The 24,263-nt window shown below is 33.4% G+C and overlaps 4 protein-coding genes and 1 non-coding gene across 9 annotated transcripts; 2 read left to right on the top strand and 3 right to left on the bottom strand.

Moving 5' to 3' along the window:
• Positions 1-260: 260 nt before the first annotated feature.
• Positions 261-344, top strand: TRNAL-CAA. The gene has a single exon. It is a non-coding gene; the product is annotated as a tRNA-Leu (tRNA).
• Positions 283-1,713, bottom strand: LOC125585103 (RING-H2 finger protein ATL38-like). The gene has a single exon (XM_048753532.1). The coding sequence runs from the start codon at positions 1,392-1,394 to the stop codon at positions 453-455; it is 942 nt and encodes a 313-aa protein (XP_048609489.1). The 5' UTR covers positions 1,395-1,713; the 3' UTR covers positions 283-452.
• A 3,027-nt stretch (positions 1,714-4,740) lies between these two features.
• LOC125585102 (E3 ubiquitin-protein ligase ATL9-like) lies at positions 4,741-6,500 on the bottom strand. Its single transcript, XM_048753531.1, has one exon. It carries the CDS (start codon positions 6,158-6,160, stop codon positions 5,054-5,056), a length of 1,107 nt encoding a protein of 368 aa, XP_048609488.1. The 5' UTR covers positions 6,161-6,500; the 3' UTR covers positions 4,741-5,053.
• A 2,194-nt stretch (positions 6,501-8,694) lies between these two features.
• Positions 8,695-13,902, top strand: LOC125585423 (UDP-N-acetylglucosamine diphosphorylase 2-like). 5 transcript variants are annotated; one of them, XM_048754448.1, is made up of 16 exons: positions 8,695-8,952; positions 9,052-9,106; positions 9,217-9,368; positions 10,003-10,042; positions 10,215-10,307; positions 10,395-10,507; positions 10,600-10,674; positions 10,779-10,818; positions 10,913-10,995; positions 11,088-11,165; positions 11,287-11,430; positions 11,616-11,683; positions 11,770-11,884; positions 11,968-12,124; positions 12,208-12,288; positions 13,255-13,902. In XM_048754448.1, exons 1-16 carry the CDS (start codon positions 8,761-8,763, stop codon positions 13,311-13,313), a joined length of 1,545 nt encoding a protein of 514 aa, XP_048610405.1. In that variant the 5' UTR covers positions 8,695-8,760; the 3' UTR covers positions 13,314-13,902. The 5 variants fall into 5 exon arrangements, with proteins under 5 accessions (XP_048610405.1, XP_048610406.1, XP_048610404.1 ...); XM_048754449.1 differs by having other exon boundaries at positions 10,392-10,507; positions 13,258-13,902; XM_048754447.1 differs by having other exon boundaries at positions 10,392-10,507.
• Positions 13,903-15,421: 1,519 nt separating this feature from the next.
• Positions 15,422-17,605, bottom strand: LOC125585559 (pentatricopeptide repeat-containing protein At2g35030, mitochondrial-like). The gene has a single exon (XM_048754853.1). The coding sequence runs from the start codon at positions 17,427-17,429 to the stop codon at positions 15,546-15,548; it is 1,884 nt and encodes a 627-aa protein (XP_048610810.1). The 5' UTR covers positions 17,430-17,605; the 3' UTR covers positions 15,422-15,545.
• Between the last annotated feature and the right edge of the window lie 6,658 nt (positions 17,606-24,263).

Here is a 24,263-nt window from a genome sequence, read left to right as displayed (position 1 = left end):
GGCTTTTTATATCTCAGCCATTTACATATACACTCTTAGGTGTTTCGAGTCGGCACTTAACACAAGTTTAAACCCTCTCCTTCACTCAGCATGTTCCACACACCAAAGATAGATCATAAGATGTTGTTACACTATTCTACAGTTCCCATACTGATAGATTGATTAGTTTTCATGAGAATTGTATGCGCTTGACATTTTGCATCAGTTGAAGGTTAAGAACGTACATTACAATTAACATATCATCATCAACACTCACAAATGTCAGGATGGCCGAGTGGTCTAAGGCGCCAGACTCAAGTTCTGGTCTTCGAAAGAGGGCGTGGGTTCAAATCCCACTTCTGACATTTAATATTTCCATTTGTTTTCCTTTTTTTCTCTAAAATTGTCATGTTCAAATACAAATGGCAGCAAACAAAATGTTGCAACAAAAACACACTTAAAAGTTGGCATTCTTACACTAGATCATCTGGTCGGAGTTCTCTAGATGACTGCTCACTGTTCGGCGGAGCCACCACATCTCCTGCCAACCATACACGAAGATGATCAGTGAAGGAGAGAGTCATCGAATGTATCCGCCGATGGTTCTTATAGTTACACCATTGTTCTGAGAACACACTCCTCTTGCTTCTGCTTCCGACACTTCTGCTTCTGTACAAACCACACGAGCTTCTCACCAGCGTCTTCTTTATCAGTCTCCTCCGTACACCATCTGGTAACCGGAGTGTAAACCGGTCCAAATTCTCCACCGGTTCAGCCACACAATGTCCGGTCGAATGAGATCTCGATAATGATATATCAGAGACTCGGCAATGGGGCAATCTCATCGACCTAGACCGAAGTGGTCTGCTTCTATTAGTCCACATCATACTTTCAGACAAACGCGCTTCTGTAGTATCTACAACTCCTAGTTCAGGATCCGGGTCGCTTCCCTGACCCTGTTGGAAGACAAGATCCACACGGCAGAGCGGACACGTGGAGTGATCAGAGAGCCAGACACTTACGCAATCAGCATGATACACGTGACAACAATTAGGCATCAAACTCAGCCTATCATCGTCTTGGAACTCACAAAGACACACCACACACTCGACCCCGCCTTTACCAATCCTCTGCTCCTTCACCTCAGAGTATAGAAACGTCTGAAACGATTCCACGATCGCTGCGTCGATCCCACGCCTCGTCGTACCCCTCCTCACGGTCCGGAGTTCATGTTCGGGGTGTGTAGACAGGTTTACGGATTGCTCGTCCGTGTAAAACCTGCGAGCGGTCCAGCGATAGCAAACCGAAGCCAAACCCACGATGAAGATGGAGAAGGTTAGAGCCGTTACCACCATGATGGCTAGGTCGCTTTCATTTGTCTCGAATCCTGGCTGTGGCATATCGTCCGCCGGCATATCTACTGCTTCGAGATAGTTTAACAATTCATTTTTTATTTTCTTTTTCTAGATTTATAGATAAACAAAATTACGAGGGCTCAAAACTTGTGGCTACTCGATTTTTATATCAAACATTGCATATAGTGAATAAGTTGATATGCAAAAACAAAATTAGTTTGGCATAAACCAAATTGTAAAAGAATACAAAATCTTCTTAAATTGATGTATAATGATGACTAATGAGATATTTATTACCTACTGTGTTGTAAAAGAATGCAAAATCTTCTTACAGTTTATATAGTATCTGTTTGACCAATTTGTTGGTTTCTGTATAAATCTTCGAGTAATTCCTCAAACCATTGAATATCTTAGGAAATGCCAACTGTCAATAAAGATTCAAGAAAAAAAATTGAATTTTCTCAAACATGAAATTTCCTGGGGTAAATTTAATTTAATTAGGTATCAACCACTCCTCTAGTGACACGTGACACTTATTACATACGGTAATGATTGATATGGATAACATAGTAACGTATTCGTAAACATGATCTTTTCGTAATCATGCACGATATATTACAAAATAGTCATATAATAAAAATTATTAATAATTAACTTTATTTTGTAATCTATATGTATAATTTATTTTAAATAATATTATGTTATTTTAATTATATTTGTAATTTAAATATATAATATCATGTCGATTTGGTCATCAGTTAGATATACTCTATTTGTTCCTAAAAAATCCATATTCTAGTTTTTTCACACATTTCAATAAAACACATTAATTTTACATAATTTTTTGTGTTTATATTCTTTCCACAATTTTAAGTCAATAAAAAATCAATTAGTGCAATTAAGATTTTTGAAGTTTGCAATTACTTAATAAAACATGCATTGAAAATGTAAAAAATAAATCTTTTAAAAATAATTTTTTTCTCTAGAATATGTATCTTTAAGGAACGGAAGGAGTATTAGATTGTGTTTACTTCTCTTAAATTAAGTATAATATTTTTGTGCTGAAATAGATTAAAATTTTGATAATTTTGTTTTATTTTCATTTAAACTTTTGATATTGGTATAAGAATTTGGATTTATAAGTTTATATTGAGTTATATTGTGGGTTATATTGAGTTACACATATTTCTTCGTATTGAATACTAGCCAATATATGTTTTACTCTTTTTTCTTAATCATCAATTCCTGAATAAATATTGTACTATAATTTTCCCAAAATACATTTCGAAATTTGACATCCCCTATATATATTAAAAGAAAAGCATTTATCATTTATGTGTTCACACTATATTTGCCACGTGGCAGCTTCACATGGATTTCAATTTGAGTATGCTTACGTGTCGGTTTCACAGTCATTTAACAATTAATGCGTTCACATACTAACTTTTTTTAACTCTACCGCATATAATTTAATGCGTTCGCACTAATTTTTTCAAAATCATGTCATTTTTAGTTCCTGCATTTTTAACCTTTGTATTAGTGAACTGAAATTCTATTCGCACAACTAATGAATAATATCATTTTCAAAGAAAGAAATTAAAAAATCATTACAATTTGCATCAATTAAAATGCTGTAATGGAAATGTTTTATAGATTGAAAGTTTCGTATCTTACCGAACTTAGCCATGGTTGAGGTTTATGCACACGAAGGAAATAAATAATTATGATTGGTTATAAATTAAGGAAACTGAGGTGAAAAACACCACACACAAAGTCAAATTTGTAGTTTAGCCAAATATTATTTTTTTACGAAGTTTTCATATCAGACAAAGAATTAGAAACATAATCATATTGTTAAAAATAATAAGAAATCAAAAAAGTTTTAAAATAAAAGAAAATTCGTGAATCAATTGAAAAATATAATTAAAATGTTTAGTGAAGAGATCACATTATTTTCCACGCAATTATATCATTTTTCACTTGATTTTATCGTGTTTTTATTATATGTACCAAAAAAGTTTTATAAGAAAATAAACAATATTGGTTATAGACTACGTCAATTTTGAAACATGCCCAATAATATTGACACGACGTCCATACATTTTTATTAGTATTCTTAAATTATGGTCCAATAATTATATTTTTTAAATAAGCCTATAATATTTTTTTTACATTTATTTTATTTTGCTTTATATTCGTAGAAGAAAGTAAGTTTGGATAAAATATATGGATTCAACCACGCGTTAGTGGTCCAGTGGCGATCCTCGACCTGGGAAGTCATGGGTTCGAGTCCCGCTGGCGGATGTTGCTCTTGAGGGCCTTCGGGCCCAATACGGACACTTCCAATTACGCTGGCCACTGGTGGGATTTAAATGGGGTGATCACCAGCCCTCCTGGAGACCTCGGCGGGCTCCCCGGCTTAGCTCCGGTGGACGGTCTTTGGTTGATAGTCGGAGCCTTACGAGGTCTTCGGATACCAGGGTTATCAAAAAAAAAAATATATATATGGATTCGAAGAACCAAACCGAACTAGATTTGAAAGTAATACTAAACACAAAATAAAACTGATTAATTACTCATATGGATCTAAAAGTTTAATATTCAGATAATCAAACCCAAATCTGATCCAAACTAAAATGCTTGGAATACCAAAAATATCTAAATCACAATTATATACTTAAATATGGTAATTATTTAAAATTTTGATATCTATTAGATATTTAAAAATATGAAAATATCTAAAAATTATCAACATAGTGTATAAAAATAACATAAAATGCTTAAAATACTGAAAATATTTATTCTCCATCCAAATATATAAATTGAACTTATTATTATGTAAGTTTAAATTGTTTGTCTTACATTATTAATTTTTTTATGTTTTATATTATTTTATTTTTGGATTTTGAGGATTTAAGTATACTTGATTTTTTTAAATACATCATTAAAATGGGTACTGAACTCGAATCCGAACTCGAATCCGAATCAAACCAATGATTCGAACCAAATTCAAACCAAAATTTGTAAATATGTGAATACGATTTAAATTTCTAACTCTAAAAATAAAAAATCCGAATTTATTAACTGAATTCAAACAGATATATGAATGTTCACTCCCATAAAAAGATAGACAACAAATATGTTAGTATAACGTACAATAAATAATCCAATAAATTATTTCATTCAGCGCACATGGCGTATTACTACCTAGTAAATGTTATAAATGGTAAACAAGAAAGTTAGTGTTAACTTTCCAAAAAAGAACCTTTGAAAATTCAAATTGGTATCAGGTCACAATGTGATCATCATATAGGCTATAGCTAGAAAATAGAAGCTCTTGCCATAGAATCGTAGTTACTTTGGCTTGGTTCTGGTTGCAGTTATCTGAACTTCAACATGTTTGTAATGAAACGAACTGAATATCTCATCATATTTCTTGAAATGCTTTTTTCATTATGTATTGGTGAACTAAGCTTGAGGAAAGCTCTCGCTCATTGTATAATACATACACTTCAAATATTAACAATCTCACACACATACAATGTTTTTGTTTTAGAAACCTGATGATTATTATGAATGCCAGTTACAAAAAAGAGAAAAAAAAAAAAAGAAGAAACATGATGATTATCAAAGGAAACTTTTTCAACAAAAAATATATTTGTCATGTTTTTTGGTCATGGTAAGAAGCAATAAAAAGGCAGAACATTCAAGAATCTTATTTACACCCGCTCATCAGGTCGGAGCCGTTCGAAAGACCGTTCACCAGATTCATTAGCCGCCGGAAAATTCTTCGGCGGAGCCACCGTATCTCCACCGAAAGTAGACCGTACGGAACCACTCCGGAAGGAGAAGGAGAAAGAAAGAGAATGCAGCCGTCGGTTGTGATTATGATTCTTCCGACCGTACGAGAACACGCCGCCTGTCCCGCTCCCGACACTACCGCTTCTGTAACCGCTCCGTGAACTCCTCGCCTGAGGTAACGTCACGTTTCTTATCGTCCTCGTCTTCATCAGCTGCCTATGTACATCATCCGGTAACCTCAGTGTAAACCGGTCGAGATCTCCAACCGGTTGAACCAGCGAATGTCCGGTCGAGTGAGACCTCGGGAACAAAAGACCGGTTATACTCCAGCTGGCTAAACCCGTTGACTTTGACCGAGGCGTTATGTTGTTACTATTGGTCCACGTCACGCCGTCCAGCAAATGCCTGTCGGAAGCTTCCAAACCCCCTCTCTCAGGATCCGAACCCGACGAAACCGTACCCGGATCCGAACTCAAGTCGCTCCCACCGTCACCCTGTTTCTGGACAAGATCAGCTCTACAGAGAGGACACGTGGAACGTTCCGAGAGCCAGACGTCTACGCAATCAGCGTGGAACACGTGGCAACAAGGCGGCATCAAACGTAGCGTTTCCTCATCCTCAAACTCGCAGAGACAAACCGCACACTCGACACCGCCTTTTCCGATCCTCACCGCCTTCACGTCCGAGTAGATAAACGTCGGGAACGACTCTATCACCTCCGGTTCGAGTCCACGCGCCGCCGACCTCCTGATCCTGACAACGCCGACTGCAGCATCTGCGTCGGTGAGTCCAAAAACCGAAGGCCTCGAGTACACGGAGCTTCGGCGGCAGAAGATGGAGCCGAAGACCATGCTGAAGATAACGAAGAACAAGACCGTTATCACTATAACAACCGGGTCGCTGGCTCTCGTTTGGGGAACAGGCGGTGTGGGCTGACCTGATCCATACGGTACGGAGTGGAGCAAGAGAAAGACGAGAAGTAATGAAGCGCTCCGTGGGATCCAACGGTTGTAAATGATCGCCATATAATTATCATCGTATGCAAGTGGAGGAGAAATGTTTTTGGTGTGAAGATTATATGGTGGAAGAGTCAACGTCTGGTTGTGAAATCCACGGAAGAGTGTAAAGAGTGGCTACGTCACTGTGGATTATAGGCCTGGCATGGACAGGATATCCAGGTTTTTAAAAGTATTTATGATTTGCTTCGTATGTTATAGATATCTAATTTTTCGATTTGTTTTGTTTCGGAAAAATACGGATGTTCGAAAAATTGATATCCGGAAAATAAATAGATATTTGCGGATATTTACGAATATGTTTTGATTAATACAAATAATTTTAAAATGTTGATACAAATTTGTTTTGTAAAATATTCTTTTGCATGATATATATGATAAAAATTAAAAGAAGTAGTGAATCTACATCTTTTGTAAATTTTTTGAACTTAGTTAACAATTATAATAACACAAAACTTAAGAAAAAATTATAATTGTCAGAATGTTTTATCTTCCTTTTATGTAATACTTTTATATAAGTAATAATGTGAATAGAATTTATTAAATCATACGTTAGAATAATAATTATATAATTTTATACATTAAAAACTTTAAATATAATCAAGATATACATGTATTTATATATTGCCGGATCGGATCGGATATCCGCTTCTCAAAATTTTAATATTTGTGATTTGCTTCGATTTTAACGGATATTGATTTTTAGTATTTGCTTTACTTCAAAAGTTTACGGATATCTGGAATTTTTGGATCGAATCGAAACGAATAATAAAACGAATCAAATTTAATGGATAAAATGCTCACCCCCAAGTGGATTATACCACTTGGAGTAAATTTTTAAAAGGGAATTCTATTTGATTTGATCTGTTCACAACTTTGACTTTGGAAAAGCCTAGTGTATCCATCCATTTTTTGTATTTTTATAGCTAGGAAAGAACATCAACTTCATTACACAATTATTACTGGTGACCGCATATTCTAAAAAAGAATTAGAAAATCTTATAAAATTACAATATAATATCTTAGAAGAAAGTTACTTTTTCAATTTAACAACTTTTTAAATACATGGATCCAGACGGGCGAGTCTTCTATCTAATATCTATATTATATTCATGACATGAAAATAAGGTTAAACAAATCAACATGCAATATTAAACATGTTATCTCCTATGTTTAGTTAACTAATTTTAATTTATCTATTTTCAGTGAACTGGTCTTGAATTGGATTGTAACTCGATTCGAGATGATGATGTTTAATTTTGGTAGAATCCTCCCTTTAGAACGTGGGAATCACCAACATAGCTTGCTAAGAAACGGGTTACAATTCAGTCAAAAATTTCAGGTGTCTCTAGTAATTTTGGTATATAGATTTCAGACATATGATGGTAGTAGGCCGTAGGGAATCTAATAATTTTCGGTTCCAACAAAAAGAAAATAGTCAATTTAGTATGAGGTACGACGTGACAACCATAACTATCTTTTATAGCTGTTGAAACTTATAGAAAAGAAGAACAATATACCATTTCAAATCTGATCAGTCTATGTAAATCGCCATCATCATCGTTGACTTAGATTTTTTTTTAATAACTTATTTAATCTGTCAATTTTTAATTAAAATTCGGGTGTTATCCGGACTATATAGAAACATTAATGAAACATAGAGGCTTTAGGAGCAATACACAAGATTCAACTCACTACTTTCAAGAGTCACTATAAGCAACGTAACCATGCTGAGCCGAATTTTATTGAAGCCCATAACACAAGGAACAATAGACATTATCCATTGCATATCTGTTGGGTGGACTTCCAAAGACTGTCAGCAAGTTGGGTATCACATCTGTGGTGAGCGCTTCATTAACCTTCCTTTCAAAACATAACCTACAATATTAGTAGGAACAAATGTTTTGATATTTTTCTTAAAAAAAATGTTTTCATGTTTAAATATACAAGCATTCGGATACCAATCTCATGAACATTTATGGTGCAGCCAATACTGCAGTTCTTCAAAAAAAGGCTGAGATTGTGGGCACAAATGTCAGGAAGCTGAAGAATCTCATGGAATAGCTACAGTGAACACAAATGTTGAAATAGTTGTAACTTGCAAGCAGGCAGTTAAGTTTAAGACAATCCCAGTTCGATAAAACAAGTGCCAACAAGCATCTGTTTCTTCCTTGTTTCACAATCTGCCCAGTGATATTAAATCAGAGTTAGCTGACTTGTTGGAGCTGATATGGTTTAGCTGAACCTCCCATGTGGCCTTCTCCAAATGCGTGAGTAAATACCACTGGAATTGAAATGAGGATCTCAAAAAATATGCGTTAAAAATTCATCAAATTTGGACAAATACATGAAGCTTGATATTTATCAAAAGGATATATGCAAGTTAATTCTAATGGGCCGGAACCTGCGGAGCCAAATGGAGGGTTAGGCCAACAAATTGTCGGAGGACTTTGACTTTGAAGGAGATCATGTCGACGGACTGAAGGAGGGTATTATGGTCATTTACAAATACTATTAACACGTTGATTAATTTTTGATTCATCGTCTCTCTTCTCTTCGGTACTATAAAATCCTCTAGACTTGAGATTTACGTTCGATAGACGACGACGATGGAGGAGCCAACGACGGAGACAGAGATTAAAACCGCGGACGTGACGACGACGCTGACACCTCCTCCGCCGATGGCGTCACCTCATCAGGAGCTAGTGGAGAGGCTCAAGGACTACGGACAGGAAGATGTTTTCGCTCTCTGGGAAGAGCTCTCACCGAAAGAGCGTCACCTCCTCGTCACTGAAATCGAGGTGAATCGGATTATATATTGCTTGGTGTGAATGAACATTTGGCTCGATTTCGCATTTTGGTTGGATTGTTTTAAGCGTGATCCGTTTCCGTCCTTGTAGAATTTGGATCTTCCAAGAATAGATCGGATCATCAGATGCTCACTTAACTCTCAAGGTTTTACTTATCAACTTCTGTTTTTATCTTAATTTAATCAAATTGTTTCAGCCTCTTTCACACGCATTATATGGAGATTTGAATTTGAGCTCTGTTTTTGACCTCGTTAGGGTTGCCAGCGGCGGCGATCGAGGCGCCGCCGGAGAGTTGTGTGTCGACGGTGGAGGAAAGAAGAAAGGAAGACAAAGAAAAATGGTGGAAGATGGGGTTGAAGGCTATCTATGAAGGCAAATTGGGTGTGGTGCTTTTATCTGGTGGACAGGTTACTTTAATCATTACTTGCATCTTATTATTTTCTTGAGTCTTATGTTGCTTTAGAAATAAAACATTGATCTGATTTGTCTTGGATTAGTTCTAAGTAAGTACTAATCACTAAAGATTGGTTGAGTAGATTTTAATGATATTCGGATTATGGTTGGAATGGGTCGCATTATGGCTGAAATGATGTTGGAATGATGCTTGCTACCTACTCAATAATTGCTTAAGCTGGGGTCTGACATGTTTTTTTTTTTATAATTGTGGGTTGAGGCCATAAAGGCTTTATTTGAAAGTAATCACGAGTGCTTTAAAAAAAAAAGCTTACCCGTCGGTGCCTTCTTCTAGATATCTAAGCACCTAATAACGAAAAAGAATGGTTATCACGTGACCTCAAGGATACTTTATACGATCCTGTAATCTTCTTTTCCCATTTGCTTTAACATTTAATGTACCTTCGGAATATCCGTATGGGAGTGTCTGTCATCCATATTGTGAGTTGACCAGTTGAACGAGATGTAGGGGGTAAAAGCTACGTTTGAGTAGATATTAGTTGCTTGTTTTCAATGTAGTGTTTGTCAGTACGTCCATGTGAATAACGTTCTCATGAAATGATCTAGTTATAAAAATAATAATTGCAGGGAACAAGACTTGGAAGTTCAGATCCCAAAGGGTGTTATAGTGAGTATTTCTCATTTTTTAGTTCTGTGTTTTGCTGTCCATCTTCTATATACTGTTGAAAATTGGCTTTGCAAGTTCAGCTTCTCCTGTTTGAGCGATATTATATAACATGACTTGTTTTACTGTTTCTGGTTTCTGTTATTACCTTATCATAGTAGTTTTATCATCTTAGATATCGGACTGCCATCTGGGAAGTCACTTTTCCAGATTCAAGCTGAGAGGATCTTATGTGTCCAAAGGCTTGCTGCTCAGGCAATGAGTGAGGGTAAAGTTCATAACTCCACCATACTATTTATCCGCACAACTATACCATTTCTGAACCTTGTTTCACATGACATGTTGCCTGCAGCAGGTCCAACTCGCCCAGTTGCAATACAGTGGTATATAATGACCAGTCCATTTACTCACGAACCAACACAAAAATTCTTCGAGAGTCACAAGTATTTTGGCCTTGAGCCAGATCAAGTAAGAGGGTTCTTCTTAGTCGTATCGTTTTCGTTCATGTCTACTGTTTCCTCTTTTTGTGAGGACACTAATATCGATCCCACTCTCTGCAGGTCACATTTTTCCAACAAGGAACCCTACCTTGCATTACAAAGGATGGAAAGTTTATCATGGAGACACCTTTCAGTGTATGTGTAAACAAGCTACTTACACGCCGGCTATTGGTGTTTATAGTCAGTTACTTTCTATTCTTAAAACACTGGTCTTATGAATTTCAATTCTTTGTGACTAGCTAGCCAAGGCTCCAGATGGGAACGGGGGAGTTTATGCAGGTAAGTATCCTCTAGTCCTCCTGCTCTAGTTATCGGAAATAGTATTTTCAACATTTTCCGATTCTGATCCGAAACATTATATATGTTTGTCCAGCTCTAAAATATTCAGGGTTATTAGAAGATATGGCTTCCAGGGGGATAAAGTATGTGGATTGCTATGGTGTTGACAATGTTCTGGTAGCTCTTTCAGTGATTTCTAGTCTTTATTCGGAGTACTTTGTCAATTCTTCTCGGCTATTTGAGTAATAAACGGCAATCTTGGGAAACAGGTTCGAGTAGCTGACCCTACTTTTCTAGGATACTTCATCGACAAAGGTGCAGCTTCTGCTGCAAAAGTAGTCCGTAAGGTATTCATATACCTTTCTAATGTTCAATATCCTACATTAAATTTTCACCTTCTTGCATCTAGTTTATCGGAAGACAAATCAAAGTCAAGTCTTAATCGAGAAGTTTGTTGTATGAGAACAGGCATATCCACAAGAAAAGGTTGGAGTATTTGTAAGGAGGGGAAAAGACGGGCCTCTGACCGTGGTTGAGTACACAGAGCTTGATGAGTCCATGGCTTCTGAAACTAATCAACAAACAGGACGTCTTAAATTTTGCTGGAGTAACGTAAACTCCTCTCTCTTATACATTGTTTTGAAGTTCTTATAAGTTAATTTTAAGACATAATTGCTAGTGATTGCTCCATTTTATGCAACTTATGCATTGGTTATGTTAAAAATCTGCAAGGAAGGACAGTGAGTGTTGTTATGGAAGTGGCATGTGTTTACTCTCCTGATGCAAGTATGTTTCAGGTGTGCTTACACATGTTCACTCTGGATTTCCTTAACCAAGTTGCAAACGGGCTGGAAAAAGACAGCATGTGAGAGATGCTTTCACTCTAATTCAATCCTGCAGTATGAAAACATTTGACATATTCATAATATCTGATATCAAAAACTCTTGCAGTTACCATGTGGCAGAGAAGAAGATACCGTCTATAAATGGTTCTATAGAGGGAGTGAAACTAGAACAGTTCATATTTGATTGCTTTCCCTATGCTCCTTCAACTGCACTCTTCGAGGTATTGTGTTCTGTTATTCTTAATGAAAACCATCAAACCGATAAATACGTTCAATTGTGAAAGATTAATTCTCGTCTTTATAGGTGTTGAGGGAGGAAGAATTTGCGCCTGTAAAGAATGCAAACGGGTCGAGCTTCGACACGCCAGAAAGCGCGAAACTGCTGGTTCTACGGCTGCACACACGTTGGGTCATAGCAGCTGGTGGATTTCTAACACACTCCGTACCTTTATATGCGACTGGTAAAAAATCTATCATCTATCCAACGCTTATTTTTCATCACTATAAAGCAGCTGGTATTAATTAATGATCATGGCTTAAATAGGTGTGGAAGTGTCACCACTGTGCTCGTACGCTGGAGAAAACCTGGAAGCGATTTGCCGCGGAAGAACGTTTCACGCACCATGTGAGATCTCCCTCTAATCTTCTTTCTCTTCCTTAAAATTTGGCCATCTTCTTTACTTTTTGTTTGTTTGTTTCTCTTTTTTCTTTTTCTTGTTGAGTTTGGTCCATGTATGAACTGTTGTAACTGGCCAGGAGATGGTAGTTTCTGCGGAATTTGTTATACTCCTATTTTATTATAACACTAGCATTGGTTAGCCTTTTTGACTGAGACTCCATACATTCAATTTAGGATTAGTGTTCACTCGGTCAGTTTTAACCGGTCGATAGCTCGAGTTTGCTTACTAACTAGTTTCGTGTTATCAGACATCTTGAAGTTGAACGTCTTCAAAAATTTGTGATGAGTAACTCAACACCAAGTCCCAAATTTTTCGGGAAACACTCAAAAACATTTTGGGAAAATTGTTTTTTTTTTAGAGCAAAATAATGATAATTATGTACTTTTAGACTAATATATATTTTGTCTCATTTTTGCCTATAATACCATTTAATATTTTTGAAAATAAATTTAATAAATAGTTTTACAAACAAAAAAAATTAGAAAATAGTAACTATTGATAAAATACCTATATGAATTTAGTGATATTTTTTTCAATTCTAAAAATATTTAAATCATAATTTTCAGATTATGTTCTAAATAAAGTAGAAATAACATTCTACAAAGTAGAAAACGAAATCCATTTTTTTTTCATTGAATCTACAATGTTTAGAATACATAATCTACGTAAATAAGAGTATTCTAAAAATATTTAGAATACACATTCCGCGCTTAACCTACCGATCTAAAATCTTTAGAAATCAAAATCTACGCATTAATAAAAGAGTTATTCTTGGCTTCACCCCCTAGGGTGAACCTCTATATTCACCGGCCAATAGAATTTTATTATTTCAAATCGATATCTTTTAAAAAAGGAAACAAAATATTTTCAAATTATATTATGTTTTTAATTTTTTTTTTTTTTTTTGTCAGCAGCAAAACAGATTCATATAGACTCTGCGAACCATCCCGGTAACTCTGCATCCATATGAACGACAAACGACGGTTGTTTCCTTGCACTGCGTGCTAGACTATCCGCCTTTGAGTTATGTGTCCGTGGTATATGAATGATCTCTGAGCTGTTGAAACTTCTCTTCAAGAACTTTATGTCTTCCAAATAACTTGCAAAGGCTGGCCACTCTTCTGGTTCTGAAACCATCTTCACCAATTGAGCACAATCCGTTGCAAAAGTAACACAAGACTGTCGAAGATTCCTCATGCATTCCATTGCCCATATGAGAGCCTCTATCTCTGTGTGTAGTGGCGACTGACTCGCTCTCGTATTCTTGCTCCCATTAGTCCATCGTAACCTTCCAGGGTACTGTACCATCCTTGCCCTGAATATTTATCCTCTGTTTTCCAAGATCCGTCCGTAAAACACCATCTACCTGGTATACTCGGTATTGCCAAAGGTACTGGAACTTGGGTGCGGTCCGTACTCTGAGTCTGAGAGTTTTGTGCTTCCGCCCAAAGTAACGATTCCGTTTCTGCCAATTTGAGAGTATCTATGGGATCCATATCCAAATTGCTAAAAACTTTATTGTTTCTACCTTTCCATATATACCAGAGAATCCAAGCAAAGTAATGATCCTCCATTTCGGGGGACACTCTCCAAAATAAATGATCCATATTGGTAAAAATTAAAAGTAAAAAAACAAATAGCAGTTACAGAAAAAAAAATTAAAAAAATCTTTTTAACGTCGTCGGCAAAACACTAAACCCTAAATCCTAATCCTTAAACCTTAAATCTTAAACCCTTGGGTAAACCTAAACTCTTAGGGAAACCCTAAACCCTTGGGTAAACTCTAAACCCTTGGTTAAACCCTAAACGCTTGGATAAATCCTAAACTCTAAATAAAAACAAACCCTAAAACTCTAAACCCTAAATCCTAAACCCTAAACCCTTGAGTGTTTTAGTGTTTAGTGATTTTGATTTAGAGTTTAAGATTTATCCTAGAGTTTAAGATTTATCCTAGAGTTTAGGATTTACCCATGGGTTTAGGGTTTAGGATTTAGGGTTTAGGGATTAGGATTTAAGGTTTAATGTTTTGCTGATGACGTTAAAAATATTTTCTTTTGTAATTACTACTATTTTTTATTTATTTATTTTTACCTTTTAATTTTTAAAAAATAATATAATTTGACAATATTTTGTTTCCTTTTTTAAAAGATATCGAATATGAAATAACACAATCATATTGGTTGATGAACCTACAGGTTCACCCTAGGGGGTGAACCCAAGAATAAGTCTTAATATAAATCTAAAACACGTAGAAACCGACTTCTACAGATTTACTGTAAATCTAAAACATGTAGAAATCAAAATCTACACATTACTATAATTCTAAAAACCTCTACAGATTAGCTGTATTCTACGGATAAGAAATCAGTTCCTAAAAATATGGAAACAAAATATTTGAGAATACTCACTTTCATATTTTGAAAAAATCGATTTTTTTAATTAAAAAAAAAACGGAAAAAACGTGGTAACTTTTTTCTCACGCCGTCTTCTATATTCTATTGATTGTTCACAAAATGTTCACAAAAATTTCACATTATTTCTACCAAATCAGTGTGAAATTGAGTGAGTTAGGGTTTATGAACTTGAGACTTTGATTTTCTCCCTCTTTGTTCGTGAAGGAGATGAAAAATTATGGGTTTCGTCCCAAAGAAATCGAATTTAAAGAGTTGAAATCGTGTTTGGTTGGTTCAAATCATGTGGGAATCAAACCAGATATAACCGAAGAAAACCAGGAAATCGATTTGGAATACTTACCTGGGCACGAGATCAATCGGTCTATAATTCGAGATCGGTCGACCTGTATGAAATCGTCCTTTGGCGATCGAGTGAAATGGACCAGGTCAGTCAGTATATGCTCCGAGTTTCTTTTGTTCTGCATAATGATCGATCGATCCGTTCGACCTTATAATTTCGGATCGATCGATCCCGCTTGATCGAACCCATTATTTATTATATTTAAAAATTACAATTTTAAGGGCATTATTGCCCTTTTGAAAATAATTAAACTAACGAGACATAAAGTATATGAGATTAGACTAAAGCGACATAGTTATCATTTTTTTGCTTTAAAAAAACAATTTTCTCGGAAACATCATTTTTTATATAACAGAGAAGAATGAATAACTGTATTATTCAGTATAAAATGGTAAAAGATGGAATCAGACAAAAATAATAATGATAAATTTATAAGACCAGGCGTAACTCAAATAGATAAGAACTCATCTTCTTCAACATCTGGAGTCATGTTCTTGCTCTTCCTCATTTTGTTGCTAAGACCTGTTACTACCCAATCAAGAGCTTCAAACTGAGGATGAGACAAGTGTCCAACTACAAAAGCATGCCACCGAAACCCGACCTTAACCCAACTACAACCAGGCGGTTTCTTCAACCCTCTCTCCTTCATCCTCATCCTCATCTCTGCAGCTTCCTCCCTTTTCCCACTCCGTTTATATATATTAGACATCATTACATACGTCCCAGCATCATCCGCCCCTGTTTCCAGAACCTTCTTCACCACCTCGGAAGCAATACTCACTTCACCGTGAACATTACAAGCCGACAAGAGCGCTCCATAGACGGAACCTGATGGCTTAGCGTCGACACTGTTGATGAACTTAAACACATCTTTCAATCTACCAGCCCGACCAAAGAGATCCACTAGACACGTATAGTGATCTTCTCGCACAGAAAGTGACTCGTCTCTCACGAGCTCCTCAAAGAACTCCATTCCTTTATCCACCAAACCGGCATGGCTACAAGCAGATAGCAAGTTAAGATAGGTCACCTCACTTGGTTTGAACCCGTGCTTCCGCATCTGATCATACATTTCAATCGCTTCTTTCCCACGCCCGTGGTGTGCGTAAACAGCAATCATACTGTTCCATGATATCAAATCCCTCTGGCTTACCATCCCAGAATCGTAAATCTTCCTCGCAGCTACCAGCTCACCGCATTTTGAGTACATGTTAATAAGCGCTGAAGTCACGATCTCGTTCTTCTGGTGGACAGACTTAGATATCAACTGGTGAATCTGCCGTCCTTCCACAAGACCAGCCATGTCACTACATGCACTTAGAACGCTCACGTAAGTTCCCACGTTAGGCTTAACACAACCATCCCTCAACATGTTTGAGAAAACTTTCAACGCATCTTCGTTTTCTTTAACCTGAACGTATCCTGTAATCATTGTGGTCCAGGATATAACATTCTTTTCAGGCATCCGTTCAAACAAAGAACACGCCCTGTTTACTTCGCCATTCCGTATAAACCCTGTGATCATCGTATTCCAAGACGCAAAGTCTCTCTCCGGCATCACTTGAAAGAGTTGGTCAGCTTCCTCTATCCTATTGTTATGTGCGTAACCAGTGATCATCGCGTTCCACGAAACGATGTTTCTCTCAGGCATACAATCAAAAACCCGTCTCGCTTCATCCACCTTACCGTTCTTCGCTAATCCATCCACAACAGCAGTCCATGACTTGACATCCCTTACAGGCATCCTCTCGAACAAACTCATAGCCTCTTCCATCCTCCCACGCATCACAAGCCCTTTAATCATCGTGTTCCAAGAAACAATGTTTCTCTCAGGCATTTCATCGAACAGTTCCAGGGCCTTGTCAATTCTCCCGCTTTGGGCGTACCCATCAATCATAGTGTTCCAAGATACTATATTTCTCTCCGGCATCGCCTGGAAAAGCATCTCAGCTGCAGAGAATTGCTTGGATTGCAAGTACCCACGAACCATGGCGGTCCACGTCACCACGTTTTTCCTGGAATCGCCCCTGTCGAAGAGCTCTCTAGCTTCTCTCATGTTCCCTGACTTGATATACCCGTTGATCACATCCGTCCATGTGATCACATCTCTCTCGGGTAATTCGTCGAACAGCTTGCGTGCTTCTGTGATTCTACCTTCTTTGCATAGAGTCGAGATCAGCCATTCGGGTCGTGTTACGTTCGATTTGGTATAGCTGGAAGAGGAAATCGAACGTAGCGGATTTGATAGTTGGTTGGAACTAACATGGTCTGATATGGGCAGTGTTGCTCTTCTGTAGTAACTATTTAGCCGCGACCATGCGCGAGACTGCATCAGCTAGAAGATTGGAAAAAAATGAGCTGCCTACTGTTCTTTTTGTTAGATAGAAGAGAATGAAAAGTGATGAGGCCAAGAGGGAGCTCTTTGACACAGATACTAGAAACGACTCATCCTAGGCGGGCAATTCTCTTGATACATATTCTTAAAACTATGTTCCATCAGTTGCAAAAAAAAAAAAAAAAAAAAAAAAAAAAAAACTATGTTTCATAAACTTAAAACTATGTTTTATAAAAATATTCTATTTTTTTTTAATTTAAAACAAAGTTATGTTTAATTTTACTTCTAATACAAATTTTATTTTTGAATACAAATTGGTCTATTTATCTTACTCGTAATAACTAGATAAAATACTTAATTTTAATTACAAATGGACAAACGAACAACTTTTTAAAAATATTTTTTTTTTAAAACGGCTATTTTTGGAAGTTATTTTTTATAAAGAATTATTGTAGTTTTGGGATCCTGATATACAAATTAGGATAACAAGAATTTTTGTTGATATATGAGTATTCTTTCAGAGTGTTTGATTAATATGTTGTTTTTTAATAATATTTTTTAAACGACTAGTTTTGGAAAGTTATAATTTTTGTAGAGAACTATTGCAGATTTGAGATTTTGATTTAGAAATTAGGATAACAAGAATTTTTGTTGATAGACGAATATTCTTTCATAAGTTATGATCAATAGGTTGTATTTTTTAATTAATTTTTATAAAAACTGCTATTTTTGGAAAGTAGTCATTTTTAGCGAACTATTGGTAGAATTGAGATTCTGATATAGAAATTAAGATAACAAGAATTTTTGTTGATATATGAGTATTTTTTTAGAGTTTTTGATCAATATGTTGTTTTTTAGTAATATTTTTAAAACGGCTAGTTTTGGAAAGTTATAATTTTTAGAGAACTATTGTAGATTTGAGATTTTGATTTAGAAATTAGGATAACAATAATTTTTGTTGATAGATGAGTATTCTTTCATAAGTTATGATCAATAAGTTGTATTTCTTAATTAATTTTTATAAAAACTACTATGTTTGGAAATTTATCATTTTTAGCGAACTATTGGTAGATTTGAGATTCTGAATTAGAAATCTGGATAGTACTAATTTTTCTTGATAGATAAGTATTCTTGTATAATTTTTGATCAATAGGTTGTATTATTTAAATAAATTTTTCAAAACTGCTATTTTTGGAAAGTTATCATTTTTATAATTGTAAATTTGGGGTTGTGATTTAGAAAGTAGGATAACAAGAATATTTGTTGATATAAAAGTATTCTTTTAAATTTTTGGTCAATGGGTTGTATTTTTAAATGGCTATTTTTAGAAAGTTATCATTTTTTAGAAAACTATTGTAGATTTGAGATTCTGATTTAAAAATTAGGATAATAATAATTTTTTTTATGTATGAGTATTTTTGGAAAGTTATCATTTTAAGAGAACTATTTATTGATTTGAGATTTTAATTTAGAAATTAGGATAACAATAATATTTGTTGATAGATGGGTATTCTATTAGATTTTTTGATCAATAGGTTAACATATTTTGAGAGAACTACTGTAGATTTGAGATTTTTTTTTATGGACAACAAACTAAGGTTGCTTTCTTGTACTGCGTGCTAGACTATCCACCCTTGAATTATGCGTCCTTAGTATATGGATGAGCTCTGAGCTGTGGAAACTTCTTTTCAGGATCTTGATATCTTCCAGATAACTTGCAAAAACAGGTCATTCTTCGGGTTCAGAAACCATTTTCACCAACTGTGAACAATATGTTGCTGAAAACCTTATTGTTTCTTCCTTTCCATATATACCATAAGATCCATGCAAATTGGTGATTTTCCATTGCCGGAGAAACCCACAAAAATAAATGATTCATATTTGCAAAAAAGTGATTGAAGGAGAAAGATGTTTGGATTCGACGGAATCCGTGAAAGTGATTGAGATTCTAATTTAGAACTTAGTATAACAATAATTTGTGTTGATAGGATGGTATTATTTAGTATTTTTGATCAATAGGTTGTATTATTTAATTAAATCTTTTAAAACATCTATTTTGGAATGTTATCATTTTTAGAGAACTATTTGTAGATTTGAGATTCTGATTTTGAAATTAGGATAACAATATTTTTGTTGATAGATGAGTATTTTTAATAATTTTTGATCAATAAGTTGTATTTTTTATTTAAATTTTTAAAAACTACTAATTTGGGAAATTTATCATATTTTGAGAGAACTATTGTAGAGTTCTTATTCTAATTTAAAAATTAGGATAACAAAAGATTTTGTTGATAGATGAGTATTCTTTTAGAATTTTTGATCAATAAATCGTATTTTTAGTTAATTTTTTTAAAATATGCTATTTTGGGATAATTATCATTTTGTAGAAAACAATTGTAGATTTGAGATTTTGATTTAAAAACTATGATAACAAGATTTTTTGTTGATAATTGAGTATTACCTTAGAATGTTGATCAATAGGTTGTATTTTTAAAATAATTTTTTTTTAAAACAGTTATTTTCGAAAGTTATCATTTTTATAGAGAAGTATTATAGATTTGAGTTTCTTATTTATAAATTTGGATAACAAGAATTTTTGTTGATAAAAAGAGTATTCTTTTAGAATTTCTGATCAATAAGTTGTCTTTAAAAAAAAAATTTAAGCTGGTAATTTTGGAAATCTACCATTTTTAGAGAACTGTTTGTAGATTTGGGATTCTGATTTAGAAATTAAGATAACAAGAATTTTTGATCAATAAGTTGTATTTTTTAATTATTATTTTTTTAAACTACTATTTTTGGAAAGTTATCATTTTTAGATAACTATCGTAGATTCGAGATTTTCATTTAGAAATTAGGATAACAAGAAGGTTTGTTGATATATGAGTATTATTTTAAGATTTTTGATCAATATGTTGAATTTTTAAATATATTTTTTTGAACGGCTATTTTTGGAAACTTATCATTTTTAGAGAACTATTTGTAGATTTGAGATTCTGATTTAGAAATTAGGATAACAATAATTTTTTTGATGGATGAAAATTATTTTAGAATTTTTGATCATTATGTTGTATATTTTAATTAAATATCTTATAACTGTTACTTTGGAAAGTTGTCATTTTTAAGAGAACTATTTGTAGATTTAGGATTACGATTTTGAAATTAGGATAACAATAATTTTTGTTGATATATGAGTATTCTTTTAGAACTGTTGATCAATTTTATATTAAATTTTAAATTTGCTACTTTGGAAAGTTATCATTTTTAGAGAACTATTGTAGATTTGAGATTCTGATTTAGAAATTAGGAAAACAATATTTTTTGTTCAAATATGAGTATTCTTTCATAAATAATTATCAATAAGTTGTATTTTTAATTTTTTTTTTTTAAACTGCTATTTTGGAAATTTATCGTTTTTTAGAGAACTATAGTAGATTTGAGATTCTGATTTAGAAATTATGATAACAGGAATTTTTGTTCATAGATGAGTATCCCCTATATATTATTTGAGAAGCATTACAACACTTTTCGTAGCCACGTGTCATCACTAGAATAATTCTTAGAATCCTTAGAGAAATAGATTGGTTCATCTAAATGTATAATATTTTTTTATTAAACTAACCATAAATACATTATTAATGTGCTTCATTATTTCCTTAAATAAAATTACGGAATTTCCTAATGTGCCTAAAGTATATATGGCAATAAATGATTTTGAATAATAAAGATTTGATAAAAATAAATATAATCTTATATTATATTTGTCTAATTTTAAACTATTAAAATAAATTAAATAACCATAGTAACCATATAATAAAAAATTAAAATTTTTCTTTATATGTTATATTTTGAATTTTTAAAAACGAGAATAAATTACTAAAACTATTAAAAGTCTCACATTCAAATTTTGAGATCCATGGTTTAAAATTTTTGTTATGACATGATACAAATGATTAAAAAATCATATAAGTTGAAAGTCTCATTTAATAAGTATTAAAAATAAAAGATATATATATATATATGTCATTCTAAATTAAATTATATGCCGTATAAAAAACACATAAATATCTTAATTTTGAAATTTAATTTGAACAATTTTTTTTGATAAGAAATTTGAAAGAAAATTGACAACTTAATTTTTAAAAATATTATAAATTATCTAACCTATTAGTCATACAATGAAAATTTTGTTATCCGTAATATAATTTTTTTGCTATAACAAATACAAATGATAAAAAAAACATATGAGCAAAAATCATCATTTAATAAATATTAATATTAAAATCTACTATATATATGTTACTATTATTTAAATTTAATTATATACCATATCAAATAAAAAATTATTTTTGGATTAATAAAATTTATTTACATGTTCGCTCCAATTTAATTATATAAGTAATAGTTACTGACTTTTTAATTATTCAATATATATTTATTATTTCATAATATGTTAGAAACATATAATATATAAAATAATTTTTATATATAATGATCATCATGCGCAAGGTGCGGGTGTTAACCTAGTTCATATTAATACACTGATTTTTAGATATAAAAGAATTGTAAATATTATGAAAAGGAATAATAAGTAGATATGAGCAAAAGAAAAGTGAAAGACACAACTTTTCATCTCAAAAACTTAGCAACCTAATTAATGTTGAAAAGTTGTGTCTTTTCATTAAAAACTGAAACGAGTTTTGAAAAGTTGTCAAATTATAAACTCTTGTGTTTTTCTATAGTTTTGTATCTTTTCATTATAATGTCAAAAGTTGCATGTTTTCATTCTTTTTTTAAAAAATGTATTAGTTTTAAAAGTTGTGTCTTTTCATTAGCAATATATGCAATATTTCATCTTAAAAATTAATAAATCTAACTTTTCATATAAAAGAGATTCAATATTTATACTAATACACTGATTTTTAGATATAAAATGATTGTAAATGTTTATGTAAAATAATTATAAGATATAATTAAAATAAAAGTGAAATATACAACTTTTAATCTAAAAAACTAATAAGTACAATTTCATGTAAAACAATTTTAAGAGATGCAACTTTCATGTATAAAAATTAAGAGATTCAAATTTTCATATTAATACACTGACTTTTAGATATAGAAAATTGCAAATATTTATGAAGTATTAATGAATAGATATGAGCAAAGTAAAAACAAAAAGACATAAGTTTTCATCTCAATGCTAATAAATACAACTTTTCATATTAAAAACTTAAGAGATGGAAATTTTCATATTAACATTGATTAACAATTATAAATATTAATATGATGTCATCAATGAAGAAGAATAAATTTGTTTTGATCTAAGAGGGTATGAATGTGTCGTAATATAAGAGATACGAACATGATGTGATCTGAGAGGTACGAACATGTTATGATCCAAAAGGTGTGAATATGTCATGACCGATAATGTGCAAACAGGTCGTGACCGAAAAGCTACGAACGGCTTGTGACCGAAAGAATGCAAATGAATCATAACTGAAAGGGTGTGAAAGTGTCGTAAACGTGACCAAAAAAATGCAAATAGGTTGTGACCAAAAAGATGCAAATGGTCCTAATGAATAGGTATGAGCAAAGTAAATCAATGTTTTGTTAATGAATTGGATTTACCATATATATATGGCTTGCCTTACCTTACACTAAATGAGGGTGTAGAGATTTCAAAATGAGGAATTTTTAGAACAAAGTAAGAGAAAACAAAGAATATGGACCAAGCTTAAGATAAATGTAAATGAAATTAGAGAGAAAAGGACATGAATCAAAGAAAATTGTAAAGCTACCATTTAGAAATTAGTCTCGCCGTGGCTTTTATGTGTAAGTTGACTTCCTCTTCCAATCTCTTTAGCAATCTCAATTTTTTCGTATATAAGTGTTTTCATTTTTAGGTCATCAAAAATGTTCCAATATTTTAAAATATATTGTTGAGGTTGGATAAATATGTCTCAAAAAGATCATAGAATACTAATTAATGATTCCTTTCATGAGTTACTACTAATTCTCTATATAGTACTTATTAAGCCAAAAAATATAAATTTATATATAGTTATTGACCCATGTACAGGGAATATTATCCACCAAAAATATCTAAAATAGAAAGATTGGATATAAGAACACCAAAATTTTTTATTTTGTAAAAGGTAAATCGAATGTTTTCATTTTCACGCAATCGATGCATGAGATTAGCCGTTTCATAGAAAACCTTTACTTGTTTATCGGATTTGAATTTTGATGGCATAAACCAAAGTCATAAGCTTAAGCTGATGAATGAATCTTTTCCTTCAACTGCTGACCGGACTAAACCGAAATCGGACACCCTTGCTCGCAAGTCATATCCCAGAAGAATATTTGAAGGTTTTAAATCTTGGTGTACGTAACTTCTGTTCCGACGAGATTAGGTCTGTAGATACTCGAGCCCTCTAGCCACATCAAGGGAAATCGTAAGCTGCCTAGTCCACTGTATGAGATCCAATCCATGTTGCATAGACTGATAAACAGTAATCTCTCTTCTCCTTCGATACAATACCCTAGGAGAACCACTAGATTGCGATGATGGACCTTAGTTAGCACAATGACTTCACATTTGAAGGTATTGATACCAATCAAATCATCAGTTTTACTCCATTCTCTTGATTGCAATCTATGTTCTATCAGACAATGTGCCCCTCCCTATACACAACTGCAAATCCACCTTTACCAGTGACGTTACTATTACTGAAGTCAATAATAGCTTCCCTGAGTATATGAAACGGAATTGCATTGTCGTCAAGAGCTATCACTATCTAGATTTCTTAATTTGTAGTTCAATCGGTTTTG

Source organism: Brassica napus, chromosome C4, assembly GCF_020379485.1.
Source record: "Brassica napus cultivar Da-Ae chromosome C4, Da-Ae, whole genome shotgun sequence".
Classification (NCBI taxonomy): Eukaryota; Viridiplantae; Streptophyta; class Magnoliopsida; order Brassicales; family Brassicaceae; genus Brassica; species Brassica napus.
Note: the sequence above shows the minus strand (reverse complement) of the source record. Positions and strands in the feature narration are given on the sequence as shown.

What these genes read in the sequence shown, in the direction of transcription:
- LOC125585102 (XM_048753531.1), bottom strand. Translation starts at nt 6,160, where the DNA reads ATGGCGATCATTTACAACCGTTGGATCCCACGGAGCGCTTCATTACTT.
- LOC125585559 (XM_048754853.1), bottom strand. Translation starts at nt 17,429, where the DNA reads ATGCAGTCTCGCGCATGGTCGCGGCTAAATAGTTACTACAGAAGAGCA.
- LOC125585423 (XM_048754447.1), top strand. Translation starts at nt 8,761, where the DNA reads ATGGAGGAGCCAACGACGGAGACAGAGATTAAAACCGCGGACGTGACG. An exon ending in TTAAATTTTGCTGGAGTAAC is followed by an intron (nt 11,431 to 11,615) that starts GTAAACTCCTCT and finishes AGTATGTTTCAG; the next exon opens with GTGTGCTTACACATGTTCAC. An exon ending in GGGCTGGAAAAAGACAGCAT is followed by an intron (nt 11,684 to 11,769) that starts GTGAGAGATGCT and finishes AAACTCTTGCAG; the next exon opens with TTACCATGTGGCAGAGAAGA.
- LOC125585103 (XM_048753532.1), bottom strand. Translation starts at nt 1,394, where the DNA reads ATGCCGGCGGACGATATGCCACAGCCAGGATTCGAGACAAATGAAAGC.